Source organism: Salvelinus namaycush, chromosome 7 (genome assembly GCF_016432855.1).
Source record: "Salvelinus namaycush isolate Seneca chromosome 7, SaNama_1.0, whole genome shotgun sequence".
Classification (NCBI taxonomy): domain Eukaryota; kingdom Metazoa; phylum Chordata; class Actinopteri; order Salmoniformes; family Salmonidae; genus Salvelinus; species Salvelinus namaycush.
Window position 1 is genome coordinate 18,342,591 of NC_052313.1, and position 25,049 is coordinate 18,367,639.

General features: G+C 43.9%; 1 protein-coding gene and 1 long non-coding RNA gene across 2 annotated transcripts; one reads left to right on the top strand and one right to left on the bottom strand.

Moving 5' to 3' along the window:
• The first annotated feature begins 1,738 nt into the window (after positions 1-1,738).
• Positions 1,739-3,644, top strand: LOC120051051. Its single transcript, XR_005477222.1, has 3 exons — positions 1,739-2,004; positions 2,275-2,334; positions 2,562-3,644. It is a non-coding gene; the product is annotated as an uncharacterized LOC120051051 (long non-coding RNA).
• Positions 3,580-23,376, bottom strand: LOC120051050 (phosphoenolpyruvate carboxykinase, cytosolic [GTP]-like). The gene is made up of 10 exons (XM_038997667.1): positions 22,834-23,376; positions 10,642-10,854; positions 10,088-10,272; positions 9,440-9,646; positions 7,504-7,691; positions 6,973-7,135; positions 6,461-6,676; positions 5,578-5,715; positions 5,168-5,263; positions 3,580-4,750 (listed from the first exon to the last, which is right to left on the bottom strand). Exons 1-10 carry the CDS (start codon positions 22,863-22,865, stop codon positions 4,272-4,274), a joined length of 1,917 nt encoding a protein of 638 aa, XP_038853595.1. The 5' UTR covers positions 22,866-23,376; the 3' UTR covers positions 3,580-4,271.
• Between the last annotated feature and the right edge of the window lie 1,673 nt (positions 23,377-25,049).

The following is a 25,049-nucleotide window of genomic DNA, read 5'->3' on the forward strand; positions in this document are numbered from 1 at the left end:
TGTTTTCTGCCTCTCGGGCTGCATACGGGTTTAGGTCCAACCCCTGTAAGGCCCTGCGTTAATCTGGCCTTGCACGCAGTCCTGCTCTGTCCTAACACAATCAGTCCTACTCCTTCCTTAGCACAATCTTTTTTTTGCTACACAGAGGCAGGATATTGGGAGAGTCAGTAAAGAAAAGATCACACGACCTCATTGACGTTGACCATTATCATGGGGATTCATGTTGCAGGTGCTTTGGCTGCTGATTTCTACACCACGCACCTGAAAGCATGTATGCACTGAGTGGCTCATGTGTGAAAATCCCTTGTTCATTTAATATTTCTGAGGAAAAGAGGAATGAATATTACAGTACACAACCTACCTTTGGAGTGTGGTTGAAAAATGCAGACCAATTTGATCAGTATCCAAACAAGGTGATCTTCAATGGTGGTAAGACAAGCAACATTTATTAAGTGGATATTATTGGAAACCTGTCCCAGATCAACTGCATCACGGTCTTCTTCAATGTAACCACCAGTTACACTGATAAATACTTCTTCTGTAACGTCCTGACCAGAGTTCTTATGTGTTTTGCTTGTTTAGTGTTGGTCAGGACGTGAGCTGGGTGGGAATTCTATGTTGTGTGTCTAGTTAGTCTGTTTCTGTGTCCAGCCTAATATGGTTCTCAATCAGAGACAGCTGTCAATCGTTGTCCCTGATTGAGAATCATATATAGGTGGCTTGTTTTGTGTTGGGGATTGTGGGTGGTTGTTTCCTGTCTCTGTGTTTGTGTTCTGCACCAGATAGGACTGTCTCGGCTTTCACATTTTGTTATTTGTTAATGTTCACCGTTTATCGTCTGATTAAACATGTTGAACACTAACTGCGCTGCATTTTGGTCCTCTCCTTCATCCCAGGAAGAAAGCCGTTACATCTTCAGGATTGAGAATAGACCATTCCTTCTAACATTCATATGGAGGCATACTCAAATATAAGTTAAGTAAGAAATCTGTTTAGTTGTTTATAAAGTATTTTCTCCCACTTCGATTACTTGTATCAAATTATATACAAATGTAAACAAGTGGCCAAATGGGGAGGTCAGATTCACACAGCTGCCCACTGATAATGGATCAGCTGGACTGATGGAGGCTGACAAAAGTGCTTTATGTTTGTGTTTGCAAGTATTACAGATTTGCCTCTCAGACCCAACATTACTGTCTCAGGTGAGGTAAAAGGAGGACACACCTGTCAGTTTGAACTGCTCTGCTGTCGCACCTTGTCCTGAACACCCCGCTGAGCTGAAATGGACTCTCCCAACAAAGTCCACACCTAAGAAACAACAAGAGAATCCAGACCAAACCAAATCAGTTCTATTCACGGTGACCTTCACACCTTCATCAGGAGAAAAACATAACTTTTACTGCAGTCTATCCAGTAAGCTACAAGACATCTGACCATATCACAACGCTTAATGTTTTAGAGCGGCAGGTAGCCTAGTGGTTAGTGTTGGGCCAGTAACTGAAAGGTTGCTAGATCAAATCCCCGAGCTGACAAGGTAAAAATCTGTCGTTCTGCCCCTGAACAAGGCAGTTAACCTACTGTTCCTAGGCTGTCATTGTAAATAAGAATTATTTCTTAACTGACTTGCCTAGTTAAATAAAAATCTAATATTTGGGGCCTGTAAATCTATCATTATGATTTCACTGATTATGGTATTGATCAGACAATTCACTATAGCAGATGCACTCTTCATTAACCCCTCTCCCTCAGTCTCACTTAAGGACACCTCAGTCTCCCTCAGTACAGCTGATCCAGTATCAGTGGGCAGTTGTGTGAATCTGAACTACAGCCAAACATCCTGTGACAAACTTTACCTGGTTCCAGATCAGTGGGGGTAAACCAGCCCGGGTAGCATCTGGACAGACGCCCTCAATGTGACTGTTGGTGATGGAGGGCTGTACTACTGTGAAGCAAGAGATGATCACAGCATTGAGAATTCAATGAAAGTGCAGCTAGCTATTGAAGGTAAAAAAGAGGCCCATAGGGCACAATCTTTGGTTAGATATACTTTAGAGATCTTTTTGTAAGAAATGTGTGCTGTATTTTCAGGGCAAGAAGAGTCTGTTTACCTTATGGTTTTTGGGATTGTAGCAGAAACTCTTGGGTTCTTTTTGCTTGGCAGCCTGGGTGGTACACGCTATCCCTGGCCTCAATGCAAAATATTTATGTGTGTTTGTGCTTTGTATGTTAAAACCTTCTCAGTGCATTCAGAAGACCTTTCTAAATGTCTTCCAGGAGGAGAAAATCCAGGACTTTTAGGGTGATGTGACCACACCGATGGCAATACCACATCCTGTAAGAACATCGAATGATAACAACATAGCTATGCTGTATCTTCTTTGATTACTAAGCATTTAGATTGTAGATCATTTATTGACAAAATGCCAGTCAATAATGTAATTCTCTGCTTCTCCTGAACCTACAGAAGACAGTTTTATTAACGTATCCTCAGCATGTGTTGTTTAACCTGCTGTAAGGACCTTAGAGCTTTACACCTGTTCCTCTCTGTGTTCTCTCCACAGAACTCCCTGTTTGGGACGGTGCACACTAACCAGCCGACGGCCGAAGAGGAAGCAGAGGAACCAGCAGAAGACCAGCCTGAGTAGATCCACTACGGCGAGGAACCAGAGGAACCTGCAGAAGACCAGCCTGAGTAGATCCACTACGGCAAGGAACCAGAGGAACCTGCAGAAGACCAGCCTGAGTAGATCCACTACGGCGAGGAACCAGAGGAACCTGCAGAAGACCAGCCTGAGTAGATCCACTACGGCGAGGAACCAGAGGAACCTGCAGAAGACCAGCCTGAGGAGATCCACTACGGTGAGAGACTTCTCCAAACTTCGGCTCAAAGAGACCCCAGCTGCAGCCCTGGACAGGGAACAGGGGCAGGAGAGTGAATACGCTGAAGTCAGTGTGACCGGGAGAGGGGCCCAGGAACCTCCAGTTAACGACCTAGATTTGGTTTACTCACAAGTGGATAAGAAAAGTGCATTTGAAGTATTTTTGGTATGTACAGTATGTATTGAGTATTTGTTTTCTAATTGGCAGATTTTTTTATTTCTAACTTTGTGCAACTCAATTATTTGCATATTTGTTGAATTTTCTGATGTGAAAAGTGCTTAACTGATTAAGTGTGGGTTCCACAAGCTATAGCGAATTCACATGATTGTGCAACTGAAGGCAGTTTAAAGCCATATAAAGTCAACTATGACTGCATTGCTCGCTCTCTGGGGTTTTACGCTCGGTTTCTGTATAAGCACTTTGTGACAACTGCTGTTGTAAAAAGGGCTCTATAAATACATTAAATGGTTGATTGCTTGAGGAGAGACACAAAATTAGCTGGAGACAGTGGTTTGAAACAAGACAGGAAGTTGGTGAAGTAAGTGTAAATAGCCTGACTGATGATCAAATCTATTGGTCACAGTTTCCCTTTTCTTTAATACAGTTATCTTTATAATATTATATACAGTCCATGTATCTTTTTAGGAGTTATCATGTTATCATTTTATGTTGAGTGTTGATCAAAAGACACAATTGAGGCAGATTTTGAGGATGTTTATTAATTGCATCGTAATAAAAACGTTTAAATGAAATTTCCATTGAATGTATTATTGGTCCAACATTGAACAAAGTAAACATATCATTATCATGCATTTTTATTGAAGACGATACAAGTTGCCAAAAATTGCAAATTAATCTTTCACCCAATGGAATTTAGTTCAAATGTTTTGGTTTCCCTGAGCCAATCAGATGTATTTCCTCCACATGTTCAAGCCAATGGCCATTCAGTAATCTCAGTGACTAGTAAGAGGCCAGCAGTGCATTTCAAAAGATGTTAATATTCTGCAAAATGGATATTAAACCTTATGATAAGCGATGTTTATTTGGGCTAATAGCTTGTAAACAAACATCCAATGCCTTTGTACTTCATTGCAAGATGTAAGGCATTACTACACATTGATTCTACTCAAATATCCATTGACAGTGAGTGGCGACTGAACTGCATTCGTTAGTGATGCAGTCACATCATATCATTGTATTCTCTTACAATTTAGAACCTTTCGTTTACATCTTCCCACATATACTCAATGCAGTTTCCCCCAAACTGCAATCAGTTTGTCAGTCACTTTTTCTTACCCCCCACCCTACCCATCCCCACCATATTGCAACATCAGTGTAGTGTAATGTCCAATAGTCTAAACTTTCTCTCTTCAACTCTGACTCATCTGGGTCTATGCCTCTCCATTCCTGATCCTGTCCTCCAGAGCCTTCAGCTCTCCCTCCACCTGTTGGGGGAGGTCGGCTCCCACCTGCTGGGTAAAGTACGCCCGCAGCTCCTGGGTCTCCTTCTCCCAGAAGGCCTTGGGCAGATCGAAGAGGGCCACCATGTCCACCTTGCTGCCCAGGCCCTGCAGGTTGATGGCTCCCTCCTGTGGCACCCAGCCCACCAAGCTCTTCTTTGCTGCCTCGTCCTCCCTCTCGCGGCCGCAACGCTTGAAGATCCACTCCAGCACGCGGGCATTGTCCCCGAAGCCTGGCCAGAGGAAGGAGCCCGACGTGGGGTCCTTACGGAACCAGTTGACGTGGAAGATCTTGGGCAGGTGGGTGGGAGCCTTGCGGGTCTCCATGCTGAGCCAGTGGGCCAGGTAGTCGCCGAAGTTGTAGCCGAAGAAGGGACGCATGGCGAAGGGGTCATGCATGATAACCTTGCCTAGGGATGAAAAAAAACATTTTAATCAAAAGGTCATTGCTTTATACATTGACACTGCTGGAGAGGAATCAGGGAATACAGTATACTACCTAATCAGGGAATACAGTATACCACCTAATCAGGGGATACAGTATACCACCTAATCAGGGGATACAGTATACCACCTAATCAGGGGATACAGTATACCACCTAATCAGGGGATACAGTATACCACCTAATCAGGGAATACAGTATACCACCTAATCAGGGAATACAGTATACCACCTAATCAGGGGATATTAGCCCTAGATATGTTTTTCCTGTTCTATTGTCTAATTTTCCGTTGTACTCTATAGACAGCTCATATCCACTTAAATGACGTACTAACAAATGTAGTTCTATGACAAGCTCTTTAATGAGGTTTATGAGGTACTGTACCTTTGTACTCAGCAGCTGCTGTGGCCTCAGACCTCATAGAGGCTCCCACAAACACACCGTGACGCCAGCTAAACGACTCATACACCAGTGGGACACCTGGGAAACAGAGAGGTCAGGGGTCAGGACATGGCCAACAATGTGACAGAGTGTCCCACAGCTCCCACAACACTGGGAGCAAGAATTTTAGAACATACCATTTCAAAACAGTTATAATACAGAATAATCTATTTTCCAGTTACATTAACCAAACGGTATAATTTGTAACACTGGATATAGCACCAGAGGTTTGCTGTATAGGAGTGTCTGCTACATGAATACAATGACAATATAATATTATTCTTGTTGTATACGAGTTCCTAAAGTTCCAGAGTTCCAGTGTTTTAGTCATTGGATCATTAAAGGCCACTCACCCTCTGGCCTTCTGCCACCGAAGATGATGGCATCGATGGGCACTCCCTCGTCACTCTCCCACTGGGGGTCGATAATGGGACACTGGGCCGCCGGGGTACAGAACCTGGAGTTGGGGTGGGCACACGGGGCAGAGTCTCCTGTGGAAGAAGAGAAAGAGGGTGAATACTATTAACAGAATAAAACATGACTGTATAGAAATTAGTAGTACTAGTACATGAACATTTCTACAACATTTGATTTGATGATAAGCATATAAATAACTTAGAAACATGATTACATTGTTCTTAATGCTACTAGATTCATGGATAAATGCTATGTAGGGATTTACAAAGAGTTTACTAATGGTTAACTATAAGTAGTTAATGAGCAGACATTCTAATGAAGTGTCACTGTGTACTTTCTCTACCCAATGACAACACAAGGACAGTGTCACACCATGTATCCAGGAGGCACTGTTAACACTACAGTGAGTCAACTCTACCTGTCCACTGTTAACACTACAGTGAGTCAACTCTACCTGTCCACTGTTAACACTACAGGGAGTCAACTCTACCTGCCCACTGTGAACACTACAGTGAGTCAACTCTACCTGTCCACTGTTAACACTACAGTGAGTCAACTCTACCTGTCCACTGTTATTTTTTATTTTAATTTTACCTTTGTTTAACTAGGCAAGTCAGTTATGAACAAATTCTTATTTTCAATGACGGCCTAGGAACAGTGGGATAACTGCCTTGTTCAGGGGCAGAACAACAGATTTTCATCTTGTCAGCGCGGGGATTCGATCTTGCAACCTTTTGGTTACTAGTCCAACGCTCCAACCACTAGGCTACCTGATACCCCACTACAGTGAGTCATTACACTACAGTGAGTCAACTCTACCTGCTTTCCAGGATTTGCCGTGCCAGTCGGTCAGGGAGACCCCTGCAGCAGGGGGGTCCAGTCCCTCCCACCATACCCCTCCGTCGCTGGTCTCGCCCACGTTGGTGAACACTGTGTTTTTGGCGATGGTCGCCATAGCGTGAGGGTTGGTCTTCAGGGACGTGCCAGGAGCCACGCCGAAGAAGCCGTTCTCTGGGTTGATGGCCCTGAGTTTACCTGAGGAGAAAGTGACAAGGTGAGTCACAGACATACATTAAAGGATTTATTCCTTGAAGGAAGTGATGTCGTCAATTTAATAATTTCCTCTCTAAGAAAAGGAGGGGAAAGGACTTGACAAGTGGGAGTTGCTGGTTATAGTTGCAATGGGTTGTACAACTTGTCTGGCCATGAAATGAATAACATGAGTGTGAATGCTCTAGTATGTTACTGTTTGAGCCTTTACTAGTCTGTCATTGTCTCTACAGAAGCTCAGAGTCTCAGAGTGTGTGTTGAGTGTGCATCCCTCCCCTCACCCTGGCTGTCAAACTTCATCCAGGCGATGTCGTCTCCCACACACTCCACAGTCCAGCCAGGCAGCGCAGGCTTCATCATGGCCAGGTTGGTTTTCCCACAAGCACTTGGGAACGCCGCCGCCACGTAACGCTTCACTCCCAGAGGATTGGTGATGCCCAGGATCTAGTGGGGGAGGAGTGACAGAAAAGAGAGAACGAGAGAGAGGGAGATATTTTCAGAGAGGGTAGGTGTTGCATTGACTGGGCAGTTTCACCGGTAATGTAGGAACATCAGAAGGGACTAACTAACTACTCACTGCTACTGCATGAGGCACTGACTCTGTCACATACAGTATGCTCAGATCTGAATCTGGTAATCCATCTCCTGATATTGCAGGTCAGCACAGAATTCCCTCTTTTACTCATTACTATGTTCCCTGTCTTTGAGCCCTGTCTGCTCTTCATGTCTAAGATACAGTATTCCTGTTGGAACCCCTTCAAAAAAGGGAATACATTCCTGTCTGTGCACCCTTATCAGGTCCCTGTTCTCACCAGCATGTGTTCGGCCAGCCAGCCCTCATCCTTGGCGATGCGCGAGGCGATCCGCAGAGCGAAGCACTTCTTGCCCAGCAGGGAGTTGCCTCCGTAGCCGCTGCCGAAAGACAGGATCTGCCTGGTGTCTGGCAGGTGGGAGATCAGCACCTTCTCTGGGTTACACGGCCACGAGTTGACCAGGGGAGCTGGGAGGAGCGGAGGAGGAGGTGGGGAGCATGGGAGGAAGATGGTGATGGAGGGGTGAATTTGAAAGCAAGGGATGGAATAGATGGAGAAAGACAAAATGAGGTGAGGCAAATGGTGCTTGAACGGCATACTGCTGAACATGTATAATTATGTAGGATACAGTTGAAGTCGGAAGTTTACATACACGTTAGCCAAATACTTTTATAATCAGTTTTTTTTCATCCTAGTAAAAATTCCCTGTCTTAGGTCAATTAGGATCACCACTTTATTTTAAGAATATGAAATGTCAGAATAATAGTAGAGAGAATGATTTATTTCAGCTTTTATTTCTTTCATCACATTCCCAGTGGGTCAGAAGTTTACATACACTCAATTAGTATTTGGTAGCATTGCCTTTAAATTGCTTAACTTGGCTCAAACGTTTCGGGTAGCCTTCCACAAGCTTCCCACAAGCTTGGGTGAATTTTGTTATGGCCACTCCAATACCTTGACTTTGTTGTCCCTAAGCCATTTTGCCACAACTTTGGAAGTATGCTTGGGGTCATTGTCCATTTGGAAGACCCATTTGCGACCAAGCTTTAACTTCCTGACTGATGTCTTGAGATGTTGCTTCAATATATCCACATCATTTTCCATCCTCATGATGCAATCTATTTTGTGAAGTGCACCAGTCCCTCCTGTAGCAAAGCACCTCCACAACATGATGCTGCCACCCCTGTGTTTCACGGTTGGGATGATGTTCTTCGGCTTGCAAGCCTCCCCCTTTTTCCTCCAAACATAACGATGGTCATTCTGGCCAAGCATTTCTATTTTTGTTTCATCAGACCAGAGGACATTTCTCCAAAAAGTACGATCTTTGTCCCCATGTGCAGTTGCAAATCGCTTTTTTATGGCGGTTTTGGAGCAGTGGCTTCTTCCTTGCTGAGCAGCCTTTCAGGTTATGTCGACATAGGACTCATTTTACTGTGGATATAGATACTTTTGTACCTGTTTCCTCCAGCATCTTCACAAGGTCCTTTGCTGTTGTTCTGGGATTGTTTTGCACTTCTCGCACCAAAGTACATTAATCTCTAGGAGACAGAACGCGTCTCCTTCCTGAGTGGTATGACGGCTGCATGGTCCCATGGTGTATATACTTGCGTACTATTGTTTGTACAGATGAACATGGTACCTTCAGGCATTTGGAAATTGCTCCCAAGGATGAGCCAGACTTGTGGAGGTCTACAATTGTTTTTCTGAGGTCTTGGCTGATTTCTTTTGATTTTCCCATGATGTCAAGCAAAGAGGCACTGAGTTTGAAGGTAGGCCTTGAAATACATCCACAGGTACACCTCCAATTGACTCAAATTATGTCAATAAGCCTATCAGAAGCTTCTAAAGCCAAGACATAATTTTATGGAATTTTCCAAGCTGTTTAAAAGCACAGTCAACTTAGTGTATGTAAACTTCTGACCCACTGGAATTGTGGTATAGTGAATTATATGTGAAATAATCTGTCTGTAAACAATTGTTGGAAAAATGACTTGTGTCATGCACAAAGTAGGTGTCCTAACCAACTTTCCAAAACTATAGTTTGTTAACAAGAAATTTGTGGAGTGGTTGAAAAACACATTTTAATGACTCCAACCTAAGTGTATGTAAACTTCCGACTTCAACTGTATGTGATATGCAACAATGTTGTTGTTTTCCAAGTTTATGATATAACTTACAAGATGGCGATAGAGAGAGAGTCTCTGGGCAGTGGTACCTTTCAGTGGGAGAGGTTGCCCGAGGGAGTGCTGGCAGCGCACAAACTCTGCCCCCTGTGACAGCTTGTCCATGACTGGGGTGCCCATGCGTGTCATTATGCCCATGCTGGCCACCACGTAGGGCGAGTCCGTCACCTGCACGCCAAACTTAGACAGCGGAGAGCCCACCGGGCCCATACTGAAAGGGATCACATACATGGTTCGACCTGAGGAAGAATGAGGAAATTAAGTAATTAAAATTTTAATTGAGTGTTAGACATTTTTTCTCATTACAGACAAGTCTCAGTTGGCTAGTTGAAAGCCCTGGTGTCTCAATAAAATTTGACTGTTTCAGAGAATCATTTAACCCCACACTTTATTCCTAAACTCTACCATTTGATATTTAATTACTCTTGACCCTCTTACTGTCTAAATAGTCTAATTAGTCCAAATTGTACTTCAGTAGTGTAACATTATAACACAACGCTGATAGTCAACTATAACATTTGCCACTGACGCCTTAGCTAGTTATTTTAGACAAACCCAATTTGAATGAAGACTGACAGTCCATTACAGACAACTGATACAGGCAGCTGAAACTATAGAGAGGTTGTGTTAAACCTCTTGTCTGAAAGCTCCAGAGTAGAACGGTGTGTACAGTACAGTACCTGCCATGCAGCCTGGGAAGCGGTCCTTCCTGGCCTTCTGGAAGTCACCCTCACTCATCCAGCTGCCCAGCTGGCTCTTAGCCCCCCCACCGGGGGTGGGGATGGTGTCCCTCTGGTTCTTGGTGACGATCACTGTCTTACTCTCCACGCGAGCCACATCCTTGGGGTCTGTGCGTGCCAGCCAGCTGCCCAGAGAGAAAAGCCATAAACAGACTATTAATTATCTTATAATTCTTTATGGCAATGAGTATAACAGGCCTGGAGTCTTTTGTTGAACTCAAGGGCCACAGTGGAAAAAGTGACCCAAGAGATTCTTTGATGTATGACTGAAATTGTTTCAGATTAATATTACAGAGTCAGACAGATAACTTTGTTTGACAGACTTAGTACTCTAAATAACGTACATTCAATTTAAGAATTCTTCACTAACCAGAATATTTTTTATGTATTCTGCTCTACATTAGCTTAGATCACTAGTGAACTTAACCTACTTTGTGACATAAAGAGCCAAATTCCTACTAAACCTGTGTAGCAGTGATCACAGCAGCACTCACCAGTTCTCATACTTCGGTAGCTTCTTCACCATGCCCTCCTTCTCCAGGCCAGCTAGGATATGGGCCGACTCTTCTGCACTCCCCGTCACCACATGCACATTGGCAGGCTTGCACTCATCCACCGCCCCCTTCACAAAGTCAGCCACCGCTGGGGGCAGAGAGGGGATCGAGGCCAGGGAGCGGACCCCCACAGATGCCCCCACACCACCCCGTCTGTACCAAGACACAGGGAGGTAGAAGTGGGTGTGTTACAGAGGTTTACAGGGGAGGAACTGTATTCAAACATACTGTACCATACAGACATGATTTTAGGTTGCTGGCTGATAGCAGCTGTAAGAGGAGCAATACTATGATAATTTAGCAACTCGCAGTTATCAAATAAGATGTGCCCCCAATGGATATCAAATTTACATCTGGTGTTAAAATAGGCAACAACATTTAAATACTGGGTAGCAAGATGCACAATAGTAGCAAGATACACAATCAACCCCTTCAGTATGGTTTCAGGGATGCAATTCTATTGAGAGTAGATTACAGGAAAATGTGTCACTACATTCTTACTATTAGTGCTAGTATTAGAGCAATCCACAGGTAAATAATGCAATGGGGTAATCGACTAATGTAGTGTCACTGAGGAGTAGACTTGGGTTCTTCTCCAAACCCATTCTTGGGAATTTTGTTTTACCTAAACCACGGCAAGCACTGTGAATGTGTTACTTCTGAACATATTCTAGAATAACATTTCATTATCAGGTGTATGGTTAGAAACAAATAATACCCATACATGTTCACTATTATTTAATCATCTGCACGAGACAGACATCACTATGACAGGCCATCGACAGACCTGACATATCCCTAACCAGCTTGGTTTTCCTGCTCTTCCTTGGGCTCCTTAATTATATAACTGAGTAGCATGAAGTTGCCATTGGGATGCAAACTACAGCCTAGGGCAGTGCAACCTGAGACTTCAGCTCAGAGCTCTTTATAATGGTGGGGGCACGTGGGGGGGCTTTCTTTTGTTTGTTAACAGCACAGTGTCCACAAGCAAGGGCAAAACACAATCAATTACAACATGTGTGAGAGCTCTGGCTAGCTGACTAGAAACACCAGGCGCGATGGGTTGATGGTTTGACAACAAAAAAAAGTCTGAGGAGGATTCTATGTGTGCTCAGATGCACTATTCAATTGAAACTTTGTTTTTAAAAAAAGTTAAATAACTCTTTATACTGACGTGTCTAGGAACCTCTGGAGCTGGTTTGGCTATCTCTTTGCCTCTAGGAGCTGCCTCATAATTTGACTTGCAATCCAACTCATGGCTAGGTCTATTGACTAATTTGGCTAAGAATTTAAATCACACTATTCTACCTTGGTAGCTAGGTGAAAGACAGGTTCCGGTAAAAGGGCTGACAAAGTCTGTCCCAATTGGCTGCATTGTGGGTGTCATTAAACTTCCTGTGTAAACAACGGCCATTTCTAAAGGAAGGGTTGAAGGCTGCCCAGTGTCCTAGGTGCAAACTGAGAATATAGATTGTTGTTGATGGGAAAATGCCCAATGTCACAGGGAACAAGTATTGTTTAAACACTGTTTAACCATGTATGTGATGAGAAGTCATCTTAGATCTTCTCCAGTTTATGAAGTCTATTATAAGTGATTCATTTCTGCATGCAGTCGACCAGTGTTATGTCCGTCGTTAAATGAAGACCAAGGTGCAGCGTGGTAGGCGTACATTTCCTTTCATTTTAAAAGTTCCACCAAAAAACACAAAGACAAGATCCCACAACTGAAGGTGGGAAAAAGGGCTGCCTAAGTATGATCCCCAATCAGTGACAACGATAGACAGCTGCCTCTGATTGGGAACCATACTCGGCCAACAAAGAAATATAAACATAGATTTCCCACCCTGGTCACACCCTGACCTACCAAATAGAGAATTAAAAGGATCTCTAAGGTCAGGGCGTGACATCCAGATGTGTGTATTGAGAAACTTCAGACTGGGAGGGAAGGAGAGAGAGACCTTTTGCCCACAAAGTACTGAGTAGGAAAAGAGAGAGCAAGCAAGAATACAAAAAATGAACCAGAAGAGGAGAACGGTTAGGCTTTCCACCCTTTCCTCTGTGTAGATTGCCATTCTCAGGAACAGGTCACTGCAAGCAGACTTTACTGAAAATATATATAGAGCACATACTGTAGGAGCTTTTGTCCTGTCATGTTGAGCCCAATTGTTAGAGTAATCACTTGAGCGTCTGTCTATAACTTAACTCACAGTAAATAAGAATTAGGGAGCCAAGAGTGAGTGGAGGTTGGTTTCTCTTTTTCTTTTAAACCAGGGATCATCAACTAGATTCAGCCAAGGGGTAATTTTTCTATTGAGCAGATGGTCGGGGGGCCGGAACATAATTACAAATAATTTGTTGACTGCAAATCGACCGCAAGAAGCCCAAACAGATATAATATTTGACTAAAACATCATCATTTCAGACCTTGCTTACATTTCTATACAATCTCGCTATAATGCTTGGGAATTCTTGAGAACAGATTTCCAAAATGTAAATAACTTGGAGCTGATTTCCTGGTGTTTACAGTGTTTTATGTATGTCCAACAATTAAAATAAAAATGAATAAAATAATATATATTTTGCTCAGAAAACTTGGGGGCCAAATAAAACCACCAGTGGGCCAAATTCGGCCCACGTGTCGTCAGTTGGGCAACCCTGGTTTAAACTTTCTTCCTATTTTCTTACTTTTCAAAGGTCCCCCTCTCCTCCGTTTCACCTTTGACCTTTGATAGCTTATTTCATCCTCCTGCCCTCTCTCTCTCTGCCGCCCATCAGTCCTCTTTACCCATCACCCACTTTTGACAGATTGTCATGGTAGATGTATAAGGTAATGGGAGGACTGTGCTCAACATATAACATGTGCTCGTATGTATTGTATAAGCGCAACATGTTTCCATTTAAGGGTATGACAAAAGTCCCAGCTTCCACTACAAGTACCATAGCAGCACTTCTGTACAAATCTGCTTGTGTCATTTTTCAATGTAGCTCACCATACCTATGTATGATATGTTACGAAGTGCATTTTATAAAAAACATTTGGGTGGCGGTATGGGCTTCAATATAAAACACCTCTTTGGGTGAATTCACTTATACCCACATTTTCAGTCACAATTTGCTTATACCACATAAAATGACTTGCATGATATTAATAAAAATGAAGCGTCGTTTGTTGAAATGTTGTAAGATAGGCCTAATGCACTTTTATATTCGTATGAAAGGGTTAATAGTTCCTTTTTGATATGCTAACGTTACTTGATGAAGCCATCCTGTTATAGCAACTGTGCTTTTGTCTTGAAACTAAAATGTAATGAGTATAGCCTACAGACCAGAAAATAAACAATTTTAATTGTCTGCACAGGCTTGTGAATTGTTGCATTATTCAAGAGTGGAATATGGTTTGGTTGCATTATTCAATAGTGTATACGTTTTAGAGGAAAAGCATCTGTCATTGTTGAATAGTTTATGCTTCCTGGCTTGTGACCAATGTTCCCTCTAAACTGCGCGCAGCTCCCTCAGGGACTGCCTTGCGGAAGAAATATCAGCCCGCGCAGAGATTGAACTTCACTCAACTTTCTAGAGTTTTCCCCGTTAGTTAACACTATTGTGGGGTTTTATAAGGTTTTTTGACATGCTTAACTAACTATAAGCTAGTAGGGCTTCTTATGCATTAAAGTTTGAATTACTGACTCATGTGAACCTGCATTTTCCATTGTTCTCACTCTTACCAGTGCTCAGGGCCTAACCATGAGGCCACAGCCTATGCAACAAATGTATCTGAGCATAAGATATGAACAGCAGTGTGAAATGTGTGTGTGTTAAGCTGTACTGTGTGACCGAGACTGTGCTAATCTTAGAGAGGCACAGGAGGGGTGTAGAGGGAGGGGGGTGAATCAGGAGACTGCTGACTGTGGTGTACAATAGACAATAACAGATAAACTATACACACGAAGAACATATGTGAGGTTCTGAGTTATGCACTATAACCCAATACTATAACACACGTGATTGAATATTAGCAACTGTATTATATGTGATTGAATACTATAACAAACGTGATTGAATATTAGCTAACTGTTGGTCTGGGCGCCTGGATGTCTGTGTGTGTGTGCTGGAAGTAACAGTTAGCCTCAGATAAGAGTGCTGGGAAGCTGTAGTTAGCCTTGAGCGAGAACAGTGGACATTGTATACAGGTGCAAATATCTCAGACAATGTTACAAAACTGTCTGACCCCAGTCTCTGGGGTGAGGGAGCGTAATCTACACAGCAACAGCGACAGGACACCAGAGAGCGCAAAGGGGCTGGGACCAGCTTATGTGCCAACACCAACGATAGGCTGGGTGAGTCTAAACCACGCCCAGTCTCTACTCTGACAGGCCGGCTCGGAAGTGGGAACTAATCTCTGTCACGAGTATAATATACTATCTTTGTCAGGAACAAATCAGTTCTCTGTCTTATCCTGCGTGATGAAACATTGAACCCGTATATACGGAAATTGTATTTGCCATTTATTAAACTTTTGAATTAAACAATTATTTTAACCAAGTTCAGGTGTGATATTGTTCCTATCTCAGTTGAACCTTCGCAACCTTAACACTATCAACGTTTCCCTTTACCGTGGGAATTGTTATCGAATCAACGCAATATTAGCCACTTTCAATGCAACATACCGAAACAAAATAAACTATGCAAAACTTAGTATGCAAAACTAACTATGCAAGAGGTTTTGTTGTAGTCAAAACTCATCGGAGTAGGATTCTATTGCATTGACAGGCACGACTCAGGCCCTACTCTACACAGACCAGTGTGTCATAGCCAATCAGAGCTGCAGTAGGCCTATATGCAAACAGACCATTGCCATATATGGATTTGTTCCATTCACCAGTGGTGTAAAGTACTTAAGTACAAATACTTTAAAGTACTACTTAAGTAGTTTTTTGGGGTATCTGTACTTTACTTTACTATTCATATTTTTGCCAACTTTTGCTCCACAACATTCCTTAAGAAAATAATGTACTTTACACTTCATACATTTTTCCTGAGACCCAAAAGTACATGTTACATTTTGAATGCTTAGCAGAACAGGAAAATGGTCAAATTCACACACTTATCAAGAGAACATCCCTGGTCACCCCTACTGCCTTTGATCTGGCAGACTCACTAAACATAAATGCTTTGTTTGTAAATGATGTCTGAGTGTTGGAGAGTGCCACTGGCTATCTGTACATTTTTAAACAAGATAACTGTGCTGTCTGGTTTGCTTAATTTAAGGAATGTGAAATTAGTTATACTTTTACATTTCATACTTAAGTATTATTTAGCAAGTACATTTACTTTCGATACTTAAGTATATTTAAAACCAAATACTTTCAGACTTTTACTCAAGTAGTATTTTACTGGGTGACTTTCACTTAAGTCATTTTCTATTAAGGTATCTTAACTTTTACTCAAGTATGATAATTGGATACTTTTTACACCACTGCCATTCACTTTGAACTGGACTGTGTTTACAGCATGAGCGGTCGTGAGTAGATGAGCTTGTTTTAAGATCAAAGCGAGAGCTACACTACCGTTCAAAAGTTTGGGGTCACTTAGAAATGTGCTTGTTTTTGAAAAGCAAATTTTTTGTCCATTAAAATAACATCAAATTGATCAGAAATCCAGTATTGTCACGTTCGTCGTATGAATCGGACCAAGGCGCAGCGTGGTATGCGTACATTCTTTATTATAATAAGAATGAACACTGAACAAACTAACCAAAATAACAAAACGACACGTGAAGCTATACAAAACGAGTGCTGACAGGCAACTACACATTGACAAGAACCCACGAACACCAAAGGGAAAATGGCTACCTAAATATGATCCCCAAACAGAGACAACAATTAACAGCTGCCTCTGATTGGGAACCATATCAGGCCACCATAGACACACAAATCACCTAGTCCTACAAAAACCCTAGACATACAAAAAACCCTAGACAATACAAAAACTAACGTACCCACCCTAGTCACACCCTGACCTAACCAAAAGATAAAGAAAACAGAGATATCTCAGGTCAGGGCGTGACAAGTATAGACATTGTTAATGTTGTAAATGACTATGCTTTTCTTTCAAAAACAAGGACATTTCTAAGTGACCCCAAACTTTTGAACGGTAGTGTACATGTAGCGACTTGTGCACATTTGTACATTTTCTTTGCTATTTAGTGAGTTATTAGCCCAGTTATAGCTAATTTGTAGTCAGCAATGGCACAAAACATGAGCACAAAACATGTGCATTTCTTGACATCTTTGAAAAGCGAGTCAGGTAAAGAGCTTTTTTGTCATAAAGGGGCAGTGTTGTATTTTGAGACAGGCTAAAATAAGCTAAGTAGCCAATAGGCAGAGGGTAGCAGAATTTGGCTGATTCTCTGTAATAACGGTATGAGAATATTTATGCATTTTATTTTGAAATAATATTTTCAGTCACATCCTTGTTTGAATGACAAGTGGATAAACAAGTTAATGTCAAGCCCTGCATGTTTTTTTCAAAATTCTCATGGAATGTGGGCCTACATTGAACACCACGCATTGGCCGCCTCTGTAGGCTGAACGATAGAACAACTATTTCTATGTTAAAATGTTATGGGACGCATTTTCTCCATAGTTTTTTATGGTAGTCCACTCTGGTAGGCCTACATTATGATCAAATAGCCACAGTAGCCTACTTGAACACTGTTAAAAATTACTTAAAGCGGGTACAGCCTCAGTGTTCACAGTAAATGTGCGCCGGAAGTTGCACAGAATTCTCACAACGTTCAAGTTTGAACTCAGCAGACCTGAAATTTGCTCAGTGACCCCAAAAAAATTTGTGAACATTGCTTGTGACTACTGTGATATTTACGGTCAATTTGAGCTGTGGACCAAGAATGTTGCTTTGCCAGGGAAAACTGAATTGAAAAGTAGAATTATCTTTAGCCACCACGCTCCTCAGACTCTCCTTTAGATCTCATAGTGGGAATAGGGCCTAGTCAGGGAGAAATGCGAGAACAAAGATAGCCATGAAAATGTATAATTTCTTAACCCCTGTGGCCCTCTCTTTGGGTTCCAGCTGGGCTTTGCTTAGTCTCATTTCCACAAGGACAATGCAACACACCTCCAAAAATGTAGACCAATCACTGTGCACCACACACAATCACACCCACCCTCCCCCCAAATTGAATGTTAATAGCTTGGTCCATAGTGCATTTTCAGGAACTGAGCAGAAATGCACATATCACATGCAACCTACATACAGAAAAAAATCATTCATAACACATAGACATGCAGAAGTAAGGCATTGAAACTTCTATGTCAATTAGGCGGCTACACAAATCCTGACAATCTCCAATTCACTATGATGCCGTTTCAACACACACATATACACCCACACACCAATAACAAATGCATAGTAGACACACAAACACAGTTTGTAAGACTGACAGTGTCATGCAGTTCACTCTGAAAAGTAAGGCAAGATGCACTCAAGACTGCTCACATACTTGTTAGTCTCTGTGTGACGTCACCAAACAGCCTAGAGAAAGAGTGGTGAAGAGAAAGTGGAATGACAGAGATTCAAAGCAATAGGATCTTGAAATTCTGTCCGAATTTCTCAGAGGCGAACAGCTTTTGAAATCTGGTCCGTCAGGTTTGTTCACCTCCAAATCAGTCAGACACAAAACAAGACACACAAAGTTGTGTGAGCTGTGCTATATGTCTGTGGCATTTTCTATTAAGATCTTTCTTTATAGTTCAGTGACAATGGGGTCATTCCATGTCATTTCAGCAAGCCATTACACCCACCATCTCAGATTGTTTTGAAATCATTTCTGCAGTTAGAAACAGTTAAGATTAGCATTCCTGAACCATTATTTTGTTGAAATTTAATTTGATTTATGAGAAATAATAAACTAATTGATGGCACTCAAATTGTACATTTGAATTTATAGGATTCACATAATATTCAACAAATTATTGTAACGGTCATTCTCCTCCGTAGGGATTGGACCAAAGCGCAGCGTTGTTATATGTAGACATAATGATATTTATTAAAGTAAAAACGAAACACGAAAATACTTCAACAAACTACAAAACAAATAAACGATGTAGACAGACCTGAACTAGAGAACTTACATAAACACGAAGAACGCATGAACAGGTACAGACTACACATACGAACGAACGAACGAACGAACAAACGAAACAGTCCCGTGTGGTGCACAGACACAAACACGGAAGACAACCACCCACAAACAAACAGTGTGAACAACCTACCTTAATATGGTTCTCAATCAGAGGAAACGTAAAACACCTGTCCCTGATTGAGAACCATATCAGGCTAAATGACAATGAACCTAAACATAGAAACACATAACATAGAATGCCCACCCCAACTCACGCCCTGACCAACTAAACACATACAAAAACAAGAGAAAACAGGTCAGGAACGTGACATAACCCCCCCCTCAAGGTGCGAACTCCGGACGCACCACCAAAAGTCTAGGGGAGGGTCTGGGTGGGCATCTGTCCACGGTGGCGGCTCAGGCTCTGGGCGTGGGCGTGGTCCCCATCCCACCATAGTCAATCCCCGCTTTTGTAGCCTCCTCCCAATGACCACCCTCCAAATTAACCCCACTGGATTAAGGGGCAGCACCGGACTAAGGGGCAGCTCCGGACTGAGGGACGGCAGCTCCGGACTGAGGGACGGCAGCTCCGGACTGAGGGACGGCAGCTCCGGACTGAGGGACGGCAGCTCCGGACTGAGGGACGGCAGCTCCGGACTGGCTGACAGCTCTGGCTGGTCATGGCTGGCTGACGGCTCTGGCTGGTCATGGCTGGCTGACGGCTCTGGCTGGTCATGGCTGGCTGACGGCTCTGGCTGGTCATGGCTGGCTGACGGCTCTGGCTGGTCATGGCTGGCTGACGGCTCTGGCTGGTCATGGCTGGCTGACGGCTCTGGCTGGTCATGGCTGGCTGACGGCTCTGGCTGGTCATGGCTGGCTGACGGCTCTGGCTGATCATGGCTCGCTGACGGCTCTGGCTGATCCTGTCTGGCGGAAGGCTCTGGCTGATCCTGTCTGGCGGAAGGCTCTCGCTGATCCTGTCTGGCGGAAGGCTCTGGCTGATCCTGTCTGGCGGAAGGCTTTGGCTGCTCCTGTCTGGCGGAAGGCTCTAGCGGCTCCTGTCTGGCGGAAGGCTCTAGCGGCTCCTGTCTGGCGGACGGCTCTGAAGGCTCATGGCAGACGGGCGGCTTTGCAGGCTCAGTACAGACGGGCAGTTCATGCGGCGCTTGGCAGACGGACAGTTCAGACGGCGTTGGGCAGACGGGCAGTTCAGGCGCCGTTGGGCAGACGGGCAGTTCAGACGCCGTTGGGCAGACGGGCAGTTCAGACGGCGTTGGGCAGACGGGCAGTTCAGGCGCCGCTGGGCAGACGGCAGACTCTGGCCGGCTGAGACGCACTGTAGGCCTGGTGCGTGGTGCCGGAACTGGAGGTACCGGGCTAAGGACACGCACCTTCAGGCTAGTGCGGGGAACAACAACAGGGCACACTGGACTCTCAAGGCGTACTATAGGCCTGGTGCGTGGTACCGGCACTGGTGGTACCGGGCTGAGGGCACGCACATCAGGGCGAGTACGGGGAGAAGGAACAGTGCGTACAGGGCTCTGGAGACGCACAGGAGGCTTAATGCGTGGTGCCGGAACTGGAGGCACTGAGCTGGAGACACGCACCATAGGGAGAGTGCGTGGAGGAGGAACAGGGCTCTGGAGACGCACTGGAAGCCTGGTGCGTGGTGTAGGCACTGGTGGTACTGGGCTGGGGCGAGGACGTGGCGCCGGGTATACCGGACCGTGCAGGCGTACTGGCTCCCTTGAGCACTGAGCCTGCCCAACCTTACCTGGTTGTATGCTCCCCGTCGCCCGACCAGTGCGGGGAGGTGGAATAACCCGCACCGGGCTATGTAGGCGAACCGGGGACACCATGCGTAAGGCTGGCGCCATGTAAGCCGGCCCGAGGAGACGCACTGGAGACCAGACGCGTTGAGCCGGCTTCATGGCACCTGGCTCAATACTCAATCTAGCCCGGCCGATACGAGGAGCTGGTATGTACCGCACCGGGCTATGCACACGTACAGGAGACACCATGCGCTCTACTGCGTAACACGGTGTCTGCCCGTACTCTCGCTCTCCACGGTAAGTACAGGGAGTAGGCGCAGGTCTCCTACCTGACTTCGCCACACTCCCTTTTAGCCCCCCCCCCCCCAAGACATTTTTGGGGTTTATTTTCGGGTTACCAGCCACGTCTCCTTGCTGCCTCCTCATACCACCGATCCTGGGCTTTCGCTGACTCCATCGCCTCCCGAGAGCGGTGATTCTCTCCCACCTTAGCCCAGGGTCCTTCTCCGTTCAATATTTCCTCCCAAGTCCACGAGTCCTGGTTTTTTGGCCGCTGCTGCTTGTTCCTCTCACGCTGCTTGATCCTTGTGAGGTGGGTGGTTCTGTAACGGTCATTCTCCTCCTCTTCGTACGAAGAGGAGGAGTAGGGATTGGACCAAAGCGCAGCGTTGTTATATGTAGACATAATGATATTTATTAAAGTAAAAACGAAACACGAAAATACTTCAACAAACTACAAAACAAATAAACGATGTAGACAGACCTGAACTAGAGAACTTACATAAACACGAAGAACGCATGAACAGGTACAGACTACACAAACGAACGAACGAACAAACGAAACAGTCCCGTGTGGTGCACAGACACAAACACGGAAGACAACCACCCACAAACAAACAGTGTGAACAACCTACCTTAATATGGTTCTCAATCAGAGGAAACGTAAAACACCTGTCCCTGATTGAGAACCATATCAGGCTAAATGACAATGAACCTAAACATAGAAACACATAACATAGAATGCCCACCCCAACTCACGCCCTGACCAACTAAACACATACAAAAACAAGAGAAAACTGGTCAGGAACGTGACAATTATAGTACCCAACATCTGATTTGGACCAAACTTAATCCTACACCTAGCGACCAGTAAGACATGAGGAATCCAATAAAATGGTCAAAAGCCTGAGATCTGAGATGGTGTGTGTCGAAATCCTCTTTCTTGTGCTTTTTTTCTCCCCAATTTCATGGTATCCAATTGTTAGTAGTTACTGTCTTGTCTCATCGCAACAACTCCCGTACGGGCTCGGGAGAGACGAAGGTCGAGAGCCATGCGTCCTCCGAAACACAACCCAACCGCACTGTTTCTTAACACAACGCGCATCCAACCCGGAAGCCAGCCACACCAACGTGTTGTAGGAAACACCATACACCTAGCGACCTGGTCAGCGTGCACTGCGCCCGGCCCGCCACAGGAGTCGCTGGAGTACAATGAGACAAGGATATCCCTAACGGCCAAACCCTCCCTAACCCGGACGATGCTAGGCCAATTGTGCGTCGCCCCATGGACCTCCCGGTCACGGTCGGCTGCGACAGAGCCTGGGCTTGAACCCAGAGTCTCTGGTAGCACAGCTAGCACTGCGCCACCCGGGAGACCTTTTCTTGTGCTTTTTGAGGTGGAATGACTACTCATTGGCTAGCTTGGAGTTATTCTTTCCTCTCATCATTTTAAAACAAGACTGTCAATTTAACAACAATTGACAATCAAGTTGGAGATGATGAATGTCTTCAATATGACTTTCCATTTAACAATGAGGATATTTAATCCTAACTTTATGGACATGTAATCTCAAGTTTATGTGTCCTTAACATTTGGTTACAATGCATCTCTGATATTCCCTGAGTTTTCCATCATAAATGTATACCCTATCATCATAAGGATGTTTGCATAGGATTGCTGCCAACAGCCATATCATGAGCGAAATTGCGATAACTGGTAAAAGTATCCTATCCACTATAGTGATATTACTCATTCATGACAACTCATTTTATTCCATCATCACCATACCATGATTTGCATACTGCAGTTGCAATAATTTAAATGTAGCAAGGATGGGAACAGTTCAAATAGACATCGAATACACTATGTACAGCATACTGTGCCATGGTTAGTCAATAAGGAAATAATATGTTTCAAATTGCAATATGCTAGATACTCACCTTCTGATAACTCCAAGAAAAAGACACGACATCTTGTAAAATATAAAATAAAATAGATATCTTTACAAAAAGAAGAGAGACGTGTGCGCTTTAGGACCAACCACAACTCATATCGGATTGGCCTATGAAAAAGAACTCCAATGTTGAGGTAACCTGGTGTAGGCTAATGAGAGAACCTTGTACTTTGCAACACGTGTAACTTATCGGAGGCATACGCCTTGATCCAGGTTTTGCGCTTCGTTCTCCAAACCGCAGCCTATTGACGATGCCTGATAACTTCAATGCAAACAAATAGCCAACCGATTTCATATATACACCAAGCTAAATGTATATTTCTTTCGTCAAGTAATCCAGCAGTAGTCTTGGCTATTGATAACGCTGTCCGTTCAGCAAAGGTTAGGCTATTAAACAGGACTGTCTGAAAACAAATAAAAGGTCTGAGAGGTGTCTCTCATGTTAAACTTGTTTGTTTTCTATAACACTGCAAAGAGGATAAACAAAGTAGAGCATTTCATACAACTATCATATTCTGTCCCTGCTCCTACTGTACATATCCACTGTTTACAGCCCATGCAACAAAAACGCCTCTACCGGCTGATGCAAGTTCTGACGTTTCTGTATCAGCCAAGACAGAACAGCCACGGTGGTGATTGGCACGTACGGCATATGGATGGAGAATCAAATGTTTAGGAAGAAAGTTGTCCACTTTTGGGTTGTGCTCGAAAGGGACATGAAGAGTCAGCTGAATAAATGCAAAGTCGTTGAAAAAGTAGTACAACGGAAGGATGTCTCATAATGACAACTGGCTATTGAAAATTCTCTTGACCCAGTTGGTCTAGATCCAAAAGTGATATTTATAATGGGCATAGAATAGTAGGCCTACCTGCGTTATTACACCCACGACATACATATCCAGTGCTTAGGTTTAGCAGGATCCTGTCGGAACAGGATCATGTTTTGGCCTGTTTCGTTCCGGAACCTATTTGTCCGGATCCGGTACCTCTCGTGGCATGAAAAATTATTGTTACTTTCTGCAATGTAAAATAAATTATAATAAACGCGATCAAAGTTCATTCGAGTTGCCTCTTCGTTAACCCCCCACCATGAGAAAGCCTAACATTTAGCCTCTGAGGATAAAGAATGTATTTAAAAAATTGCCTAGCTGTGGAGCGTAGCCCAATAACACCGTATGGCCTGCAGTCATAAACGCGCGAAAATATCTCAGTGAACAAACAGCATGCAAACGAAACTGGCCTATCGCAATATTTCAAATTGTCTACAATCGTGGGAAACTCTGGTTGGAAAGCAAATGGCTCCTGCTGAAAAGAGAAGACTCTCAGTCTAATCTGTCAATTTTAGGCTACCAAAACAGTTGATCAACTTCCAAATATTGTTTTACAAAGTAAAACAAAAGAGAGAGTAAGAGGCGTGCGGCACAGAACGGAGCACATATGCCATCACTAGGGAGTGAGCTGTGCATCATTGGGTGAGTCAGGGAAACTAGAAAGCATTTTTAGGATTATAATTTCCTCCTCATATTGTAGCATATAATATGTCTCCACACACCTAGGCGATTGATGGATTCAAGACAAGGTCGTTTTCATTGAGCTCAGATTCTCAGTTTGTCAATGTCAAAGTAGCCTGTCATTTACGATCATGCAGTATTATGGTGCTTTCAAGACAACTGGTCGGAAAGCCGGAGCTCTAGAAAGAGGCCAGAGTTCCCCACTTGGAATTCCGAGTTGGATGACCGTTCAAAATCAATTTTCCCAGTCGGAGCTAGTTATTTCCCAGTCGTCTTGAACGCAGTAAAATCAGAAGTTGGAGATTTCACAGCTCCGCGTTCCCAGTTGTTTTGACAGTTTTGCCAGCATTAAAACAAGATTATGCCGAAGTCTCCAGTCATGTAAAATGACGTAGAATTGCATGAAATGCGTTTATAAAAGGCCTAACATTTTCGGACCCTAGGTCACAGAAAAGGTTTCCACTACGCAAATGTGATGATATGCATGCAATGCTTTAGTATAACGGTTCCGGTACTTCAGAGCTCCCAATGTCACCCCTCTCTCACGCTCACTTTTTGTTCCGGCACCAAACCGATTTACAAATGAAGCACTGCATTTGCCTACCTGTAGGATAAATAGGCCTAACAAATTACCTAGGCTATGCCATCATGATTGACACCTGAGTTATGGACAGATAACGGCATAACCAAT